The sequence below is a fragment of the Capricornis sumatraensis genome, chromosome 8, assembly GCF_032405125.1.
Source record: "Capricornis sumatraensis isolate serow.1 chromosome 8, serow.2, whole genome shotgun sequence".
NCBI lineage: Eukaryota > Metazoa > Chordata > Mammalia > Artiodactyla > Bovidae > Capricornis > Capricornis sumatraensis.
Window position 1 is genome coordinate 68542667 of NC_091076.1, and position 21111 is coordinate 68563777.

General features: G+C 44.0%; 2 protein-coding genes and 1 pseudogene across 2 annotated transcripts in view; 1 reads left to right on the plus strand and 2 right to left on the minus strand.

Annotated features, from left to right (window-relative positions):
• Positions 1-1612, minus strand: part of ATAD5 (ATPase family AAA domain containing 5) — a 34101-nt gene extending 32489 nt beyond the window's left edge. Inside the window, exon 1 of the mRNA XM_068978806.1 lies at positions 1547-1612. Coding sequence (XP_068834907.1) covers positions 1547-1612 — 66 coding nt within the window. The remainder of the gene's footprint in view (positions 1-1546) is intronic.
• Positions 1613-12778: 11166 nt separating this feature from the next.
• CRLF3 (cytokine receptor like factor 3) overlaps positions 12779-21111 on the plus strand; it is a 42425-nt gene continuing 34092 nt past the window's right edge. Inside the window, exon 1 of the mRNA XM_068976866.1 lies at positions 12779-12898. Coding sequence (XP_068832967.1) covers positions 12782-12898 — 117 coding nt within the window. The 5' untranslated portion in view covers positions 12779-12781. The remainder of the gene's footprint in view (positions 12899-21111) is intronic.
• LOC138083175 (large ribosomal subunit protein uL13 pseudogene) lies at positions 19113-19729 on the minus strand (annotated as a pseudogene).

Genomic DNA, 21111 nt, shown 5'->3' on the forward strand with positions numbered 1-21111 from the left:
CTTGGATATTTAAGAATTGGCATATGATAATAACAGCACTCAAGTCAGTGGGCAAAGAATTAGTTAATAAAAAGTACTGGGGCAAATTTCAAACCCTTTGTATAAATATAAGGCAAAATAAATTACAGACAGATTAAAATTTTACCCTTAAAATGAAGTGATAAATGTATTAGAAGAAAATACTATTTAGTTGTTAGTATTATTATCCTGAAATGGTATCAGAGGCAGTATACCATAGGCTCTGGAGTTAGGCAGATTTAAGTTCAAGTGATGGTTCTGTCATCTACTAGTGTGGGACCTTAAGCAAATTACTTTTAGTTTTCTAATTTACTTCTTCTAACCTAATTTAGATGGTTGGATGGCATCACTGACTCAATGGATGTGAGTTTGAGCAAACTCAGGGAATCTCGTAGTCCTTCACCAGAGGGGGGCCAGCTGTCACCACCATAGCCAGGACCCCCTGGCATGCTGCAATTCATGGGGTCACAAAGAGTCAGTCACAATTTAATGACTGAACAACAACCTAGTTTACCTTACTTTTAATTACTAAACCTCTCATCCACAGAATACAGATAATAACACCTCATCACAGAGTTGATATACTCTACCAATACTGAACAGTAAATATTATTACTATGAAATAACCCTCTAAGCCAGGCATAAAAAGCAGAAACTGTAACAAAAAGACAGGAAAACTGCCCAAACAAAAAGCAAGAACTGTGTGATTCCAGTATTAAAATTTCTTTTCACACCTAAGACAAGCAGAGCAAGTGCCTTGATTTAGCAAACAAGCACCGGCATAACAACTAATAACAAGTGGACAACAGAACTCAATTCTAAAAAGAAAGAGTCCCAGATACATAAGTAAATATACATCTTGGCTCACTTCAAGGACATACATACAGTGCATACATACATCAGATAGAATGCCAGCCTGAGATGAAAAGGTGTAAAAAACAGCAACCATCTACTTTAAGATGCTACTTCACTACTTCATGGTGTTAGAAGCTCTTTATAACAACTGCTAGTACATTTCCCTGAAACTTGATGAACACAAGAGAATAACAGTATGGCAAGGTGGGACTTCTAACTGCAGTATCTTAAGCTATAGAAGAATGAGAAAGTGACTTTTAAATGAAGGATTCTGTTTGATTCCTGTAGTGACAATCTAATCGGTATTCCTAGAGCCGGTGGATTTGGGTGGACAAGTAGAACTCAAAGATTCTTTTCAACGTTAAAATTCTCTGCTTCTTTATCATAAACTCAAACTAGACCATGGGATCCTTCATGACATTAACCAAGACCAAAATATCCAGTTTCAACATTTCAGGATCTGGGAACTGGTCCTTAACAAGGCATCCTGAAGTCCCCGCAAACATCACACTCCTAACGTTTGTCAGGACCTATCACGTCTTCAAGAAACGATACACCCCAGCAATTGTCGCACACAATGTCACAACTCTGTGGGGCCTCACCAGGTCCCTCCTTTGCCCTCATAGGTTCTAAACTGGGATCACTCCTCACAAACGGAGATATTCAAGCTCACCTCAATCTCGTAGTCCTTCACCAGAGGGGGAGCAGCTGTCGCCGCCATGGCCAGGACCCCCACCATGCTCCCTGCTCTCCGGAATACCAGTTCCTAGGACCTTGAGCGGCCCGGCCTGGCTTGTCTGGAGGCCATGGAGGCGGCCGACTCCAGCAGGAGAGAGGACCTGGGCCGCGGGGTCCACCTCGGACTCCCCCGCGCCCACGGCCCGGGGTGGTCGCAGAGGCTGGGCCCAGCTCAGCCGAGTTGAACGGGGGAAGAGGCAATAAGAAAGCGCGGGCAGCGAGAACCCTCGAGCGTGGTCGATGAGCTTGGGGTGCCCCCAAGGCGGGCGCTCTAGTCCTGTGTGATCGGGGCTGGCGGTCCCGCGGGAAAAGCAGGTCGAACGCAGAACCAAGCCCTGGGCTTCGGAGGGAGTTCTTGTCAATTGGGTTTTCGCGCCGACTGGAGCGCAGGGGGCGGAGCTTAGGTTGCTTCCGGACGCTGGGCGGACGGTGAGCCCAGAGGGCCAAAATACTTCTTTGCCAAACCTGCGGGAGGCGGGACTGTTTGATCGAGAATCTAAAAGTAGCGGGGAGTTTGCCGATTTCAAACGTCTAACGCATCGTTTCACGGATGAAGATGTGCTTTGACTAAGGCAGTTGGTGGCAAAATTAAAACCGTATACTTTTTTTCGGCCGCCTGTGAGATCTTAGTTACCCCGTCAGAAATTGAACCGGCATCCTCAGTAGTGAAAACGCGGAGTCCCAACCACTGGACGGCTAGGAATTCCCTAAACCCCTATATTTTGATGCCCCAGATTAGCCCCTATTTAAAAGTGAAAATTCGTGAAATATCGAAAAAGGAATAATGATTGATTACCCTCCTCTCACACGGACCAAAAGGTTATTTTGGCAAGCGTCCTACGTCGAGACACGCCCACTTGGGGGTCCAAGATTTCGACTTTCTACTCTTTTTTTTTTTCCAGTTCTTTTTCCTATTTATTTATTTTGTGTGTGTGTGTATGTGTGGCTTCGACTTTTTAGTCCTAATTGAACTCATTTCTTCCTGTGGATTTTGTCCGCGCGAGCAGCTACGAGCCCACGGTCATGGCCTCAGCTGGCTGGCGTGTGTCCGAATTGTCCCTGCATACCAGTAGTATGCTAGTTTGTAGTCGCGAGAATTTCATATATCTTTTGTATTGTTTTCATACATACGTTTAGCTTTACATTTTTTTACATGACACTTGCAATTTACAGAGTGTATTTAGTTTGAGTGCATAACTACACGATGTGTAAGAGCTGAAACAAGACATTTAAACAGACCAATCAAATGAGAGCGAGAAGCCACCTTGTTCACCGGGTTATGCAAACTGATTTTAACTGTTGAGTAACTTCGTCTATCATTATGGTATTTGCTATTGTCTGGACAACATAAAAGTACAAATGTCTCCAATGAAATTAGTGGTAATTACATTCTCTTTGAAAGTTGTTAACCTTGATAAGGTTTTGCAGGAAGGGAGACTGCACTTCTAAGTAGAAACTGTTTTGTTGTTTTGGTTTGGTTTGTTTATAACTCTTGTAGAATAAGAATACGCTCTAGGACAGAAAAGAGGAGCAGAAGGCGGAGCTAGAGTTGGGGGCGCTGAGGAGGAGGAGGAATCGATTAGAAAATTACTGAAAAAAACTGTAAGTCTCTCTGATTTGCACCCCCAAATTCAGTTTCTTCCTCTTAGCCACAAAGGCAGCCAATATTACCTGTTTGGTGGATAGTATTGCAGACTTGTTTTGGGCGCTACCCTGGTGGCTCAGACGGTAAAGAATCTGCCTGCAATACAGGACACCGGGTTCGAGCCAGAATTCCATGTATATGGATAAATAAATGTATGTAAAAGTACGTATAAAAGTATCTGTAGAAAAATCTTTAGCTTTGTTTTTCTTTACACAGAAGGTAGCAACGTAAATATCACTCAGCAATTTTTTTTTCTATTGTCTTCAGGACCTAGCCATGATACAGGTCCACTTGATTCATTCTCTTTCATTCCTAAGCATTTCACCCGATTATGCACCTTTTATTAATCCATTTCCTTAGTGATGACCGTTTAAATTGCCTGCAGTTTTCTGTTAGACAAACAGTAAGTTAATGAACATGCTTGCCTCCTTGAACGCAAGTAGTGCTTTTCCAGGATACACACCTAGATGTGGAATTGCTGGTTTCTGGAGTATGCAGGGAGAAGGCAATGGCACCCCACTCCAGTACTCTTGCCTGGAAAATCCCATGGACGGAGGAGCCTGGTGGGCTGCCGTCTACGGGGTCGCACAGAGTCGGACACGACTGAAGCGACTCAGCAGCAGCAGCAGCAGCAGCAACAGAGCATGCAGTGCTTTATAGTCTTCCGAAAATCTACACATTTAAAATGTGCTGTGTTGTTAAGCATTTGCGCTGAGTTTATTTTTAGATATCGAGTTACTATTTTACACAAATTTATTTAGGAGCTTATGGCATTTATTAATTTTCAATTAAATGAGCTGTCATATTTGTATGACAATTTAGCATTTACAATGTGCCTGTGTTGTTTTCTATTATCTCCCTCATCTGGCTAATCCTTACTTTTAAAAATTATTATTACCTTTTATATTCATCCAAATAATGCCTGTGTTTGGTTAAAAATGTCAAAGAGCTTCACAAAGCTTTTAATCAAAAAACACCTAATTTATATTTCAACCTCCAGTTCTATTTCCCAGAGGCAACCACTTTCAAAACTCTTCTAACACTAAGTATCTGCTTATCTTTAAATATTCTAATATCTTTCTACAGCTATTTCTTGATCTAACAATTTTAAACAGTATTCACTAATGTTCTGTTATGGTGGTGAAGGATTTACTTCTCTTGTAATACCACCCTCCACTCTTCCTCTCCTCCCACATTCCCAATATACCTAAATTATGAAGACTTGTACACAAATGTTCATAGACGCTTTATTTGTAATAGTGAAAATCTGGGAACAACCTATCAACAGGTAAATTAATAAACATATCCATTCCATGGAATACTGCTGCTGCTGCTGCTGCTAAGTCGCTCCAGTCGTGTCCGACTCCGTGCGACCCCATAGATGGCAGCCCACCAGGCTCCCCCGTCCCTGGGATTCTCCAGGCAAGAACACTGGAGTGGGTTCTCATTTCCTTCTCCAGTGCATCAAAGTGAAAAGCGAAAGTGAAGTCACTCAGTCCTGTTTGACTCTTAGCGACCCCATGGACTACAGCCCACCAGGCTTCTCTGTCCATGGGATTTTCCAGGCAAGAGCACTGAAGTGGGGTGCCATTGTCTTCTCCATCCATGGAATACTACTCAGCAGTAAAAAGAAATGAACTATCAGTACATGAAATAACATGGATGAATCTCAAAATCCTTCTGGTGAGTAAAAGAAGCCAGATGAAAAAAGAGAATATACTGCATGATTCTATTTTTCTAAAATTTAAGAAACTGCAAATTAATTTCTACTGACAGGAAGCAGATCATCATTGCCTGTGTTCAGGAGTTGAAGAAGGCATGGATTACAAAAGGATGTGTTACATGGAAAGTTTGGGAAGTGATAGAAATGCTTGTTATTTTATTATGGTCATGGTTCCCCATGAAAAAGTTAATCACATTACATGTTTTAAATACATGCAGTTTAGTGCAAATCAGTTATACTCAATAAAGCTGTTTTAAAAGATAATGTTAATGCTGATTGAAGTTTTTCAGCATGGGCAGGACTCATTTGTGGATGACTGAGAAGATGAACTAGCATTTTCACTGAGGGATTTCCTAGTATTAAGAGGTGGAGGTCTTTTCTCTGGAGCACTTGGTTTCTCCAGTCTATTGAGGGGCATGTGTGGGTGCTCAGTCGCTCAGTCTTCTCCAACTCTTTGCAAACCTATGGACTGTAGCCCACCAACCTCATCTGTCCATGGGATTCTCCAGGCAAGAATACTAGAGTGGGTTGCCATGCCCTCCTCTAGGGGATCTTCCCGACCCAGGGATCAATCTTATGTCTCCTGCATTGGCAGGTGGATTCTTTACCGCTAGTGCCACCTGGGAAACTCCTATTTAGGGGGAGAGGTATTTATATCTCATGTAGTTTCATGGAAGCAGTAGGGAGGAATCACCTAAATGCATGGACTAGGGCAATGGACCTAAAATATCTAACTCTAATATTAACAGATAGCCCCCAAGTTAGTTCCATAACTCATTGTAATGTGCTGTGCTATTCATCCTTCCATCCATTCTATAAATATTGAGTGTCTGATACATGCCAGCTGTGAACAAAGCAGCTATAACAAAACAGACAAAAATTCCTCTCCTTTTAGGATTTATCTTCTAGTTGGTAGACATATATTATACAAATGATAGATAAGTAAAATATATGGCAATGAGTGAGTGAAAGTTACTCAGTTGTGTCCGACTCTGCGACCCCATGGTCTATACAGGTAAGATAGAGCTAAATGCTAAGGAGAAAATAATGTAGGAAATAGGATTCTTAAGGAATGTCAGAATATAGGTTGTGGGTTTTTTTAAGTGACTAAGTATTTTTAAAGGATATATAGCCTGAATTTCCTTGGAGTCTTCAGGGGGAGTAAGCCCATTTCTGAATGGTTCCTCTTCTGCAGTTTCAGATATAAATTCCTGCAGTAGTCTTGGGCAATCACTACTTCTTCACTTCCTATCTTCCAAAATTTGTGGAACTTGCTAGTGCTTTTTGTGTTCTCTACTGTTCCACTCTCCTTCATGGATCACTGCCTTGTCGTGGTGAAGAGGCTTGTGTAACTCAATGAAGCTATGAGGCATGCCGTGCAGGACCACCCAAGTTGGATGGGTCGTAGTGAAGAGTTCTGACAGAAAGTGGTCCATTGAAGGAGGAAATGGCAAACTAGTCCAATATTCTTGCTTTGAGAACTCCATCAACATATGAAAAGTCAAAAGGATGTGACATCAGAAGGTAAGACCCCCAGGTTAGAAGGTGTCTAATATGCTACTGAGGAAGAGCAGAGGGCAATTATGAATAGCTCCAGAAAGAATGGAGCAGCAGGGCCAAAGCAGAAACGACTCTCAGCCGTGGATGTGTCTGGTGGTGAAAGTAAAGTCCTATGCTGTAAAGAACAATATGGCATAGGAACCTGGAATGTTAGGTTCACGAATCAGGGTAAGTTGGACGTGATCAAGCAGGGGATGGCAAGAATGAACATCGACATCTTAAAAATCAGTGAACTAAAATGGACAAGAATGGGAGAATTTAATACTGATGACCATTACATCTACTATTGTGGGCAAGAATCCCATAGTAGAAATGGAATAGCCCTCATAGTCAAACAAAATGCAGTACCTGCAGGCAATCTCAAAAATGACAAAATGATTTCAGTTTGTTTCTAGGGCAAACCATTCAACATCGCAGTAATCCAAGTCTATGTATGCCCTAACCACTGACACCGAAGAAGCTGAAGTTGACCAGTTCTGCTGCTGCTGCTGCTAAGTTGCTTCAGTCGTGTCCAACTCAGTGCGACCCCTTAGACGGCAGCCCACCAAGCTCCACGTCCCTGGGATTCTCCAGGCAAGAACCCTGGAGTGGGTTGCCATTTCCTTCTCCAATGTGTGAAAGTGAAAAGTGAAAGTGAAGTCGCTCAGTCATGTCCAACCCTTAGTGACCCCATGGACAGTAGCCTACCAGGCTCCTCTATCCATGGGATTTTCCATGCAAGAGTACTGGAGTGGGGTGCCCTTGCCTTCTCCGACCAGTTCTATGATGACCTATAAGACCTTATAGAACTAACACCAAAGAAAGACATCCTTTTCCTCATATGGGATTGGAATGGAAAAGTAGGAAGTCAAGAGATAACCTGGAGTAACAGGCAAATTTGGCCTTGGAGTACAAAATGAAGCAAGGCAAAGCTAACAGAGTTTTGTCACGAGAACCCACTAGTCATAGCAAACACTCTCTTCCATCAACGCAAGAGACGACTCTACACGTGGAGATCATCAGTCAATACCAAAATCAGATTGATTATATTCTTTGCAGCCAAAGATGGAGAAGCTCTGAAGAGGTCAGCGAAAACAAGACCTGGAGGTGACTATGGCTCAGATCATGAACTCCTTATTGCCAAATTCAGGCTTCAGCTGAAGAGAGTAGGGAAAACCACCAGGCCATTCAGGTATGACCTGAATTAAATCCCTTATGATTATACAATGGAGGTGACAAATAGATTCAAGGGATTAGATCTGATAGAGGGCCTGAAGAATTATGGACAGAGGTTGGTAACACTGTACAGAAGACAGTGATCAAAACCATCCCAAAGAAAAACAAATGCAAGAAGGTAAAGCAGTTGTCTGAGGAAGTTTTACAAATAGCTGAATCACTGCAGATGGTGATTGCAGCCATGAAATTAAAAGCTTACTCCTTGGAAGAAAAGTTATGACCAACCTAGATAGCATATTCAAAAGTAGAAACATTACTTTGCCGACTAAGGTCCGTCTAGTCAAGGCTATGGTTTTTCCTGTGGTGCTGTATGGATGTGAGAGTTGGACTGTGAAGAAGGCTGAGTGCCGAAGAATTGATGCTTTTGAACTGTGGTGTTGGAGAAGACTCTTGACTGAAGTCCCTTGGACTGCAAGGAGATCCAACCAGTCCATTCTGAAGGAGATCAGCCCTGGGATTTCTTTGGAAGGAATGATGCTAAAGCTGAAACTCCAGTACTTTGGCCACCTCATGCGAAGAGTTGACTCATTGGAAAAGACTCTGATGCTGGGAGGGATTGGGGGCAGGAGGAGAAGGGGACGACCGAGGATGAGATGGCTGGATGGCATCACTGACTTGATGGACTTATGTCTGAGTGAACTCCGGGAGTTGGTGATGGACAGGGAGGCCTGGCGTGCTGCGATTCATGGGGTCGCAAAGAGTCGGACACGACTGAGTGACTGAACTGAACTGAACTGAGGAAAGAAGAGAAATGAAAGGGAGAGGAGAAAGGGAAAGATACACCCAACTGAATGCAGAGTTCCAGAGAATAGCAAAGAGAGATAAGAAGGCCTTCTTCAATGAACAATGCAAAGAAACAGAGTAAAACAATGGAATAGGAAAGACTAGAGATCTCTTCAAGAAAATTGGAGATATCAAGGGAATATTTCATGCAAGGATAGGCACGATAAAGGATAGAGACAGTAAAGACCTAACAGAAGCAGCAGAGACTAATAGGTAGCAAGAATACACAGAAGAACTATACAAAAAAGATCTCAATGATCCAGATAATCATGATGGTATGGTCATTCACCTAGAGCTAGACATCCTGGGGAGTGACGTCAACTGGGCCTTCGGAAGCATTTCTAAGAACAAAGCTAGTGGAGGTACTGAAATTCCAGCTGGGCTATTTAAAATCCTAAAAAATGATGCTATTAAAGGACTGCACTCAATATGTCAGCAAATTTGGAAAACTCAGCAGTGGCCATAGGACTGGAAAAGGTCAGTTTTCATTCCAATCCCAAAGAAAGGCAATGCCAAAGAATGTTTAAACTACCATACAGTTGCACTCATTTCACATGCTAGCAAGGTTATACTCAAAATCTTTCAAGCTAGGCTTCAGTAATACATGAACTGAGAACTTTGAGATGTACAAGCTGGGTTTAGAAAAGGCAGAGGAACCAGAGATCAATTGCCAACATTCACTGGATCATAGAGAAAGCAAAGGAATTCCAGAAAAACATCTACTTCTGCTTCATTGACTATGGTAAACCTTTGACTATGTGGCTCACAACAAACTGTGGAAAATTCTTACTGAGATAAGAATACCAGACCACCTTACCTGTCTCCAGAGAAATCTGTATGCAGGTCAGGAAGTAACAGTTAGAGTCAAACATGGAACAACTGACTGGTTCAAAATTGGGAAAGAAGTACAACAAGGCTGTATATCATCACTCTTTTTATTTAACTTCTATGCAGAGTACATCATGTGAAATGCCAGACTGGATGGCTCACAAGCTGGAACCAAGACTGCTGGGAGAAATATCAACAACCTCAGATAATGCAGATGATACCACTCTAATACCAGAAAGTAAAGAGGAACTGAAGAGCCTCTTGATGAGGGTGAAAGAGGAGAGTGAAAAAACGGCTTGATCATGGCAACCAGTCCCTTTGTTTCATGGCAAATTGAAGGGGGAAAAGTGGAAGCAGTGACAAATTTTGTTTTCTTGGGCTCCAAAATCACTGCAGACAGTGACTGCCACCATGAAATTAAAAGACGCTTGCTCCTTGGAAGAAAATCTATGACAAACCTAGACAGCCTATTAAAAAGCAGAGACACCACTTTGCCAACAAAGGTCCGTATAGTCAAAGGTATAGTTTTTTCAGTAGTCATGTATGGATGTGAGAGTTGGACCATAATGAAGCCTGAGTGCTGTAGAACTGATGCTTTCGAACTGTGGCGCTGGAGAAGACTCTTGAGAGTTCCTTGGACTGCAAGGAGATCAAACCAGTCAATCCTTAAAGAAATCAACCTTGAACATTCACTGGAAGGACTGATGCTGAAGCTGAACCTCCAATACTTTGGCCATCTGGTGTGAAGATCTGACTCATTGGAAAATTCTCTAATGTTGGGGAAGATTGAAGGAAAAAAGGAGAGCAGGGTGACAAAGGATGAGATGGTTAGATAGCACCACTGACTCAATGGACAAGAATTTGAACAAACTCTGGGAGATGGTGAAGGACAGAGGAGCCTGGCATGCTACAATCTATGGGGTTGCAAAACGTTGGTCACAACTTAGTGACTGAACAACAACAAAAACGTGTGAAGTCTTCTCAGACCAGGGGTTGAACCCATGTCCCCTGCATTGGCAGGTGGATTCTTAACCATTGGACCTTCAAGGAAGTCCCCTAATCCAGTTTTAAACTCGTTAAGTTGTTATTTTGATAGGTTTTTGGAAGGGAAAAAAGAGACTCACTTGGGGCCATGCCAAGAAAAACCTTAAGACTCACCTCAGAAGCTACTTTTTCCAAGAAACTTTCCCTGATAGCTTCTTCCTTCCACTTTACCTTTGGCTGGATTAGGCAGCAGGTTTCTGTGCTTCTACTTATTGCATTCAATGTATTAGAATACAAATTCCTGTATTCATCTTTGTACGATTCCCCCCAGTGCACTATGAAGACAAATCCTAGGTCTCATTCCTGTTTTGATTCCCAACACTTGGCACAGAGCCAGACACATACCTTACACTCTTTAAACATTTTGTACATAAATATGTGCTTTTACTTGGCCATATTAACCAGAATTTGTACACTCCCTATAAGGAAGACATTTCCATTATTGTCAATTTTTTAAAATGTAGCTCAGACGTTTCCAAAATTGCTAGTCTCCTAAATCAAATTTTAGTGGTTTTTGGCAATGACATGTATTTGGTGCATGGAGAAATATGGAAGATGTCATTTTCTCCCCAATATTATACCATTTTCTCTTGATAACCATCACTGTTGTTATTCTGGAATACACACTTCTCCCACTTGACTGATGTACTTGGCGGTGGTGGTTTAGTCACTAAGTCATGTCTGACTCTCGTGACCCCATGGACTGTAGCCCGCCGGGCTCCTCTGTCCATGGTATTTCCCAGGCAAGAATACTGGAGTGGGTTGCCATTTCCTCCTCCAGGGGATCTTCCTGACCCAGGGATCGAACCCAGTTGAGATCTTCTGGAGGTTTTCTGAGTACCTGTTAACTTTCTTAACCTGAACTCCATGGCCCTTACTTTGCTCGACTTCATCTCCCAATATATTTCAGTCCTTTCTCTCCAGTCACAGTGGTCTCCTCCTTCCTTACAGAATCTACTTGGATTCCTGCCAGCCTTATATATCCTTCCCCACTTAGTTTCGTCCTGCCTGGGGTGCCTCTCCTTATTCCTTTTTGTTTAGTTAATGCCTTGATTCATTCCACAGATACTTGTTGAGCATCTATGGAGTGCCTGGCTAGTTTAGGATAATTTCCCACTTTCTCCAGAAGGGCTTTCCTTTTCTAAACTTCTCTAATCTCAAGTGTCATTTTACTTAGCACAAAACAGTATGGTAGGAAGAACATGAGAGTCTGGCCCAGGAAAATTGAAATCTAGCCTCTAGTACAGAGTCATTGTGTAACCTTGAGGCAGTCTGTATCTGAGGGAAAGCAAGTCTACCACACTCGGCCAGGGGTCAGGAAACTACTGGCGGTGCGTGCTAAGTCACTTAAGTGGTGTCTGATTCTGCAACCCTATGGCCTGTAGCCCTCCAGTTTCCTCTGTCCATGGTCTAAATCTGATCTACCACCTGTTTTTATTGGGCTCCTGAATGAAGAATGTTTTTTACCTTTTAAAGTACTTGAAAAAAGATGCAAAGTATATTTTGTGACACATGACAATTAGGTGAAATTCAAATTTGTGTCCCTAAGTATTATTTGCACATGGTCACGCCCACTTACTCACTACATTGCAACAGAGGCCTTATGGCCAGCCAAGCTCCACATTTTCACTACCTGGCTGGTACAGAAAAAGCTTGTCTTGGAATTATGGCGGGATTTAGGTACCTACCAGGGGGCCCACGCTTAGGCCTCTGTCTTGGCTCCTGTATTAGACTACGAGCTTCTGGGTGGCGGGTGATCCCTCTGAGCCTGGTGACTGGCTTATGGTAACCTCCTAAACCACTGGCCGCTGCAGGAATGCTCGTCCACTGACTCAATGGACATGAGTTTGAGTAAACTCTGGGAGTTGGTGATGGACAGGGAGGCCTGGCATGCTGCAGTCCATGGGGTCACAAAGAGTCTGACTGAGCGACTGAACTGAATTGAAGACAATGATTTAAGAGCCATTGGGGTTGAAATCCCGACGGCTTGAGAAAGTTGATTTTTCTCTCTGTCCCTCTCTTTCCTCCGCTGTGCAATAGAGGTGCAAGGAGGCCTGGTAGTGAAAAGCCAGAAGGCTATAAGTTGTGCGAAGCACTTCGCTAGGTGCAGTCATTAATCTTTCGTTGGCTCCACCGGGACTGGGAGGAACCACCTCGGGCCAGGTGCGGCGCAGGAGCGCCGCCGGGCGGGAGGCGCAGGCGGCTCGCAGGCGGCGCTGGGACCCGGACGCGGGTCTCGCGCCGCCGTCAATCAAGGCCTCCGCGGGGCGGGGCTTCCGCCTGCGCTCCACAGTACCGTGCCGCTCGGCGGCGCCTGGGACAGTCGGGAACCGCGCCCGCCGCCGCCGGCCGCGCGGCCGGACGAGGGGACGATGGAGCTGGAGCCCGAGCTGCTGCTGCAGGAGGCCCGCGAGAGCGTGGAGGCGGCGCAGAGCTACCGCCGGGAGCTGAGCCAGAGGCTGCAGGGTCTGCGGGAGGCGCGGAGGCAGGTCGGAGGGCCGCGCCCGCCGGGGCGCTGTGGGCCCCGGGGAGGGCGCGGGGTGCCCCGCCGTGGGCGAGCGTAGGGAAGGCTGCGAGGGGCGAGAGTGTCCGGACACTCTGCAGGGAGGAGGCAAACGGCTCTGAAGGCGCAGGAGCCTTGGCTGGGTGTGGGGAAGGGGGAGGTGGGCTCTGAGGGGGGTTGGGGGAGGGGGTCTTGAGAGGAAGAGACGCGTTTGGGGAATGGAGGGAGGGTGTGAGGTGTTTCCTAAGCTGTGTGGGGCGATGCTAGGGATGCGAAGGGCTGCGAGGTTGGGAGGAGTCCGGGGTCGCAGCAGAAACCGAGGGCGTCGCAGAGAGTGGTCAAGATTGCGAGAGTTGGGGGCGGTGGAGGTTCATTGGAAAACCTGCCTTGTGGACGGAGATTGAGTTTAGAGAGCTCGAGGAAAATGTAGGGCAGTGAGTTGGGAGAGCGCAAACTGGAGGCAAAATGGACCGTGGAAGGGGAAGGACTAAAGAGAGGGACAGAGACGGGAGGAAGAGTTAACACTAAATGAATGGAATTACTGCCGGAAAGTAGTCTTTAATATCTCCTGTGATCGTGAATGCATTAAAAAAAAATCATTTAGCGAGATCCCATTTTAGCGAGTTTGGATTTAAGAGTGAAGCTGTGTGGAAAGGGCAAAGGAAAGAAAATGAAACCCTTGAGGGATGGGATACAAAAGCGTAGGGAAATGGAAAAACAGATTTAAAGAGAGACGTGTTGAGAGGAGAAGCTAAATATACTTCCAAGTGACAGCAGTTATCTGCTCCGTGGGGACCTGGTCCTCAAAGATATAGGAGAGCCACATGGTTTCTCCACACCCTGGAACATATAGGGAAAAAGATACAACCCGCCGCCAGTGTGTAGTAGGACAGATAATCCTCTAGCAACTTTTAATTCAGGTGCTTAATAAGTGCTTCTTGAATCAGTGGGATTCCAGCTGAGTGGAATCATATGAGTGAGTGGCATTTTTCTTCATCACACTTGTCACTAATCTATTTGGTCATCCTAGTAGCTCTCATGCTGCAAAGAATCTGGAAATTACAACTAGTTGAATAGTGCTGTGCTAACAGTGCTTTTGGGTATTCTCATCATTAAGGGCACTCAACCTGCTTGAGGTTTTATACATTTTAAAATTCTTGTAGGTTTTTAAAAACTTTATTTTCACTTTTGACTCTGCTAGGTCTTCACTGCTTTTGTGCTGAGTCTTCGTTGCCTTTGCGTGGGTTTTCCGTAGTTGCAGCAAGTGAGGGCTGCTCTCTAATTGCAGTACGCAGACTTCTCAGTTGCAGTGGCTTCTCATGTTGCATAGCCCTCTAGGGCCAGAGGGCTTCAGCAGTTGCAGCATGCAGACTCAGTAGTTGTGGCTTAGTTGCTCTGCAGCATGTGGGATCTTCTGAAGCAGGAATCGACCCAATGTCCTCTGCGTTGACTGGCAGATTCCAATCCACTCTGCCACCGTGCTGCTAAGCCGCTTCAGTCGTGTCTGACTCTGTGCGATCCCATAGACAGCAGCCCACCAGGCTCCCCCGTCCCTGGGATTCTCCAGGCAAGAACACTGGAGTGGGTTGCCATTTCCTTCTCCAGTGCATGAAAGTGAAAAGTGAAAGTGAAGTCGCTCAGTCCTATCCAACTCGTAGCGACCCCATGGACTGCAGCCTACCAGGCTCCTCTATCCATGGGATTTTCCAGGCAAGAGTACTGGAGTGGGGTGCCATTGCCTTCTCCGAGTGCCACCGTGGAAGTCCTAAAATTCTTATAGATTTTTAAGTGAAGGCCAGGCATCATTTGTAGTTTAGTAGCAAATCTGAGAGGGAAATCTAGATATGGTGATCCTGACTTGATGAATACTTTTTAAGGCCTTCCAATACATTCATCTTGATTTTCACTTGGCAACATCTGTATTATTCTTTCTGCTATTGTGAAACAGAGGTTCTAAATCTAGGGTATGTTTAAAAAGAGATTTAAGTATCTCTTATTATATGATTAATGTTTCAGCCAGTTAAGATATTTTATGTATGAATGAGACTGTTGTTCAACTGTATCAACAATTAAGAAACAGTAGAGTTGATACTATCTTCCCTGATGGCTCAGTGGGTAAAGAATCTACCTGCAGGGCAAGAGACACAGAAGACACCGGTTCAAACCCTGGGTTGGGAAGTTCTCCTGAAGGAGGAAATGGTAACCCACTCCAGTATTCTTGCCTGGAGAATCCCATGGACAGAGGAGCCTGGTGTACTATACAGTCCAGGGGGGTCACAAAGAGTCGGACACGACTAAGCAACTAAACACACACAGAGAGCTGATATTAAATGAATGAATGAGCTTAGCACCTGGGTGTAGTACTTATTAATTTCTCATGTTTTATTGAACACATTAAAACGATTCAGTATGATCTCATTCTAAGTTTCCAAACCTACATTCTTTAAAGTTCCATGTCCAATAATTTAAATACGGGACACACTTCCCTATAATTTAGTGGAGTTTAGTATGGGGTTTTGTTTTGTTTTTGAGTTCCATTGTCTCAGGCTTGAAACAGAAAACACTAGGAGAACATCCGTTATGCTTAGGTTCTCAATAACATTGCCTTCCAAGTGGACTGAGTAATATGGTAGTTCTCTCGTGTGACCTGAAATGTGTTTTGTGCCAGTGCCAGTTACAGTGGCTTCTGGTTCTATTGGGCTGGCCAAAAAGTTTGTAAGATTGTATGGAAAAACCTGAACAAACTTTCTCGTCAACCCAATAAAAGCTTTAATTCTTCCTCAGAGTTCATTCTAGTGGGTTGTACACGTTTGGATTTGGAGAATAAGTCCTCTATCAACTCGCAGTCTAAGGAGGATCTGTGTTACAAACATGTTATCGAAATAAGCAGCTGCTTTTGTTTAGTGGTTGGGATATTTTTAGGGTTCCAGTCATTTTCAGAATAACTACATAAAATATATGGCTTTTCAGTCAAAGATTTTGTGTGGGGGGTGAATGAGAGAGCAGAGAAAAAGGATGCTCCCTTCGTATATATATTTTTACTTGCTGATTTTACTTCCTTATAGGATTTTTTAAATTGATGTATAAATTTACAGACGATACAATCCATACCTTAAAATGTACAATTCAGCAGTTTTTACTGTATTTGCAAAGTTGTGTAACCATTACCACTGTCTGTTTCCAGAACCTTTCATCACCCCAAAAAAGAAATGCTTTCTGTCTCTCTTTGGATTTGCCTATTTAGCACATGTCATAAAAATGAAACCATACTGAATGTGACCCCTTGCGACTGGCTTCTTTGACTTAGGCATAATGTTTTCAAGTTCATTCATGTGGTAGCATGTATCGATACTTTAGTTCTTTTTGTGGCTGAGTAATATTTTGTGGATAAAGCACATTTTATGTTTCCATCCATCAGCTGATAGACATTTGGGTTGATTTCACTTTTTGGCTATTATGAATAATGTTGCTGTGAACACTCATGGTTGAGTTTCCGTGTAGATATTTGTATATTTGAGAATATACTTAGAAATTGCTGGGTCATGTGGTAACTCTTTGTTTAATGTTCTCAAGAACTCCTGGCATACTTTTTATCTTTGTTTTTGTTTCTTACCCTTGAAAAAATCTCTCATGAAATTTTTTGCCTCCTGTTCGGAAATCATGTCTGTGAATGTTTAGAAGGAACAAGAGTAACGTCTTTTACTGTCAGTCTTTTAGAGTCAAAAACAACTGCCAGCATGCGGCAGTTTCTCCTCTTGTGGTTAAATTGAAGCCTTACCCTCTGTCTTCAGAGAAAAGGAAGTTCTGTGTAGGAATGAAGTGTAGTCAGTAACTTACTGTTTGAATGTGTTAAACGCTAGAGACTGGTCTTCAGGAAATCAGATGATATTTACAGTCAACTTGGCCTCACTGATGTTGAAATCATTAAGAATAGTTCTATATAGCTCCCTGGAATCCTTGGTATTAAGATGTAAATGCCAAGGAAATCAACTCCCACCATCTTTAAATACTTATCTGTTCATTCATTCAATGAATATGTAATGGGTGCCTCTTGTGGGTCAGAGATACTTCTAGGTCCTAGAAATACTGTGGTCAGGGAAACAGACCACTGCCCTCACAGATGTAACCTTTTCCTTCTGTGGCTAATCATTAGACTTCCGCCTCAAAACAAAGCAAATAGAAATCTAAATTCTTGTGTATTCGTTTTCAGATTTCACTTCCATTGTGTTCTTCATCCCTTGTTTATTTCTACAGGCTTGACTTTCCTGCTTGTTGTGAGTAGAGATAGGTGATTAGGATGTCACGCAGCAATGTCAGCTTGCCAGTCAGAGATGCCTCACGGAGTGACACCAGCGTGATGACATGGCCACGGTCCAGAGCCTCATCCTTAAGCATTGCAGGTCCAGAAACTCCATCTTTATACATTATCAAAGCGGGGTTAGTTCGAGGTACTGGAGATGGTAGAAATACTGATACTCCAGTCCGTGTACAGTTAATAGTTCACTCCATAAAATAAATGTGTTGGCCATCATGTGCCTCTAATTAGTGTGATTCAGTGTCTCAGAGGGTGCTGCCAAGAGCAGATCCCTGCTCTTTCAGCATAATGGGCTAGATCCTGGTGTCTAAGATACTGTTTGGTGAGTACCCTGCCCAGCTCTGGCCAGTGGGTGTCCCTTTGATTATTGCTACTACACGCGTGGTCTGTGTCTGCAGTAGGGGCATCCTGACCTGAGAGCTGATGAGGAATGCAGGAATCAGGCCCCACCCAGACCTCCTGAATAGTCATCTGTACTTTAACAGTATTGCTGGGTGTGATGTGTATGCTCATTAAACGCTGAGACACAGGGCCTTGGAGTGTACTGTTAACACTTCATCAGCTCTCTGCCGTTTTAACCCTTGAATGTGTTGTAAAATGTTGTGGTTTATCATCAAGATTTTTTTTAATAATTTTATTTTTATTATTTGTTTTTGGCTGTGATGGGTCTTTATTGCTGGGAGGGCTCTTTAGTTCTGGGGAGTGGGAGCTACTCTTTAGTTGTGGTGCCCGGGCTTCTCACTGGTGGCTTCTCTTGTCTTGGAGTGGGCTCCAGTAACTCCAGCATGTGGGCTCAGGAGTTGCAGCTCCTGGGCTCCAGAGCACAGGCTCAATAGTTGTGGCACCCAGGCTTTGTTGCAGCGTGGTATGTGGGATCTTCCCAGGTCAGGGATGGAACCCGTGTCTCCTGCGTTGGCAGGTGGATTCTTTACCACTGAGCCACCAGGGAAACCCTAGCGTCAAGATTAAAATGCTGTTTGAAATTGCACGGGTTTGTTAGACAATTATACAATGTCAGACAAGTGATTAATTGAGAATCTCAAGCCAACACTTATTTTAGCATGCCTTAAACATCTGTAATGCAGCCATTTGTCTCTCATGGTACTTTGTTTTCAGATTTTTTTCTTTAAAAATAATCTATTAGTTTTGGATCACAAAATATTGGAAAGACATAAAGGTGATGCCTGTGACCACTTGGCTGCACTTCCTTTCCATAAACTCTTTTTTAAAATCCCAGACCTGTGCTGTCCAAGCATTCTCTCACATCCTAACAGATGCAGAGTATAGTATCCGACCACGTGGAAATCTTAAGCACACACCTGCGGCAATGTGGGATCCCTTGCAATTAAGTCTTCCAGTTCACTTTTGCCAGTATTGCAACTGCACTGGTTATTCCAACTGTGTCCTAAAGCTCATGAACGAATAGGTCCCAAATGATGCCTGCACAGCCCTCCACTTTTTTTTTTGCCTCCACTGTTTAAAAGGCCTTTCTTAAACAGCTGGGCTTCCCAGGTGGCGCAGTAGTAAAGAATACACCCGCCACTGCAGGAGACGCAAGAGACGTGGGTTTGATCCCTGGGTCGGGAAGATTCCCTGAAGTAGGAAAGTGGCAGCCCACTCCAGTATGCTTGCGTGGACAATTCCATGGACATGAGAAGCCTGGGAGGCTACAGTCCATGGGTTGCAAAGAGTCGGACATGACTGAGCATGCATGCTTCTTAAACAGCAGTGACTAAGGCCCCTTTGCTATACCCACTCTTCTAAGCCCCAGGCTGCCTGTGGCACCTGGATGGCAGCCCCTAGGGGTCCCCCACATCCTAGGGTGGCGATGGAAGAAGGGCAGGCCAGGCCAAGCATGAAGAATAAATAGTCAGTTTTACTGGGCTCAGACTAAAAATCCATGAGTCCTGAGGACCTCTGTGAGTTTGTCAGTTTTCTTCCTTTATGTTCTTTTCAGCCTGCTTCCATAGCCTCAAGAGCTGCTGCTTTTTCCGACCGTGGATCTTGGCCTTCTCCTTTCTCTTCTCCTCCAGGGAGGCTGTTACCACCTGGTGGTACTTGCAGCCAACCTCATGAGCCAGACACCCTAGGTGCAGGCGAACTTCGGAATAGGCTTCAGACGTACAACCTTGAGGGCAGCGGGACCCACCATCGGTTTTTTCTTTTTGTAGGGTGGCGGGATCCCGTCAAACACCTTGAGGCGGCCCGGAGCGGCTGGACCACGCTTGGTCTTGTGGGCCGCCTGCCTTGCACTGTCTGCCGGAAGATGTGTCTGGGGGCCTGGAAGTGGTCTGGGCCCCCAGAGGGGTTGGTGTTCATCTGCTTGCAGAGGAAGGCCAGGAACTTCCGGGTCCTTCTGTGGAAGCTGTCAGCAGTGTTGATGCCCTCACGGTGCAGGACCATGGCCTTCCGGTCCAGGAGCACCTGCTTGGCCACGACGGCTGCCCGGCGGCCCAGGAGATGGCCTCGGCCAGCGAGCCCCAGGACCTGCCTCTGCATCATCTTCAGCAGCTGCCTGGGAAAGCTGTTTTCAAACTTTTAAATAGTTGATTTCAGCTAATTTTTTGAGGATCTTACTAGAAACCTTGATATTCCTAAGGTACCTACACCAGGTTCTCCATAGATCATTATTCCCACAGGATTTGAAAACGTGTAGCGTACTTAAGACTCAGTGTGGGGAACTCGGTGCAGGGAAAAATAAGTTATTTCAGAAAACAAGGGCAGGAAGTCTTAGTAGCTCAGCAAAGAAAAGAAAGCTATTACTGCTTCTTTTATCTCCCACTTCCCCTTCTGTTACCCATTTTCAAAAGTCCAAAAATCTGTTTGAAAATAATTTGTTACTGCGGTATTAAAATGTTCCTTTTGTGTCCTGTGTGCGTGTGTGCTCAGTTGTGTCAGACTCTTTGTGACCCCGCCTGGACTGTAGCCCACCAGGCTCCTCTGTCCTTGGAATTTTCCAGGCAAGAATACTGGAGTGGGTTGCCATTTCCTTCTCCAGGGGATCTTCCTGACCCTGGAATCGAACCCATGTCTCCTGCTTTGGCAGGCGGATTCTTTACCACTGAGCCACCTGGGAAATCCATTATAGTGTCCTAAGAAAAGGTTAAATCCCAAGCTGGAGAAACCTAAGAAGAAATGAAATAATTTGAAAATAACTCATAATTCTATTTACAGACAACCACTGTTAACATTTTGGTGTATCCTTCTAGACATATTATTTTGTCAAATTGAAAAACTACTGTATAGTAGTTTCGCAACTTTATATCTGCTTTTTTCGTTTGGCTAGTGTTATATCATAAGCATTTATTATGGCAGATTTCCCACGTACAGTCTAATTTTTAATCCAGAGGTGAATTAAAATTACCGAGGTACTTATAGAGCATTTGTTGGTAATAGGCTGAAAAGTATTGACTCAGATATGTCAAAATACAAAACAGAAGCAAAACTGAATAATCAACCACCAAGGGGAAAAAAGCTGCACATATATTTGTGTGCAAAAGACCACATATTTACATTGGCTTTTTAGTCATCTTTTCTCAAACAAGTCTTCACAAATTGTCTTTAAACACAGCATTTTGAAAACTTCTTGTTGAGTCCAAACTCACTTGAAATATAGTAGGAAATGAGAGTTCATAAAAGCATTTGGAATTAATAATGTTAAACTCAGGGAGCTTAATTAAAAAGTGAGTGTCACAGAAGGGCCCAGTTTATTTCTGTCTAGGGTTTATTTAAAGATAGAGTATGATGTAAATTTAACTTTGATAGAGAAGAACTGTTCTTATTACTAGAAACCTGGTAAATTATATGACTAATTTGTGATCTCAAAAGCCAAACAAATGTAGGACAGGCTTTGAAGTGTCTTTTGGATGGGGGGAGTCCACTGG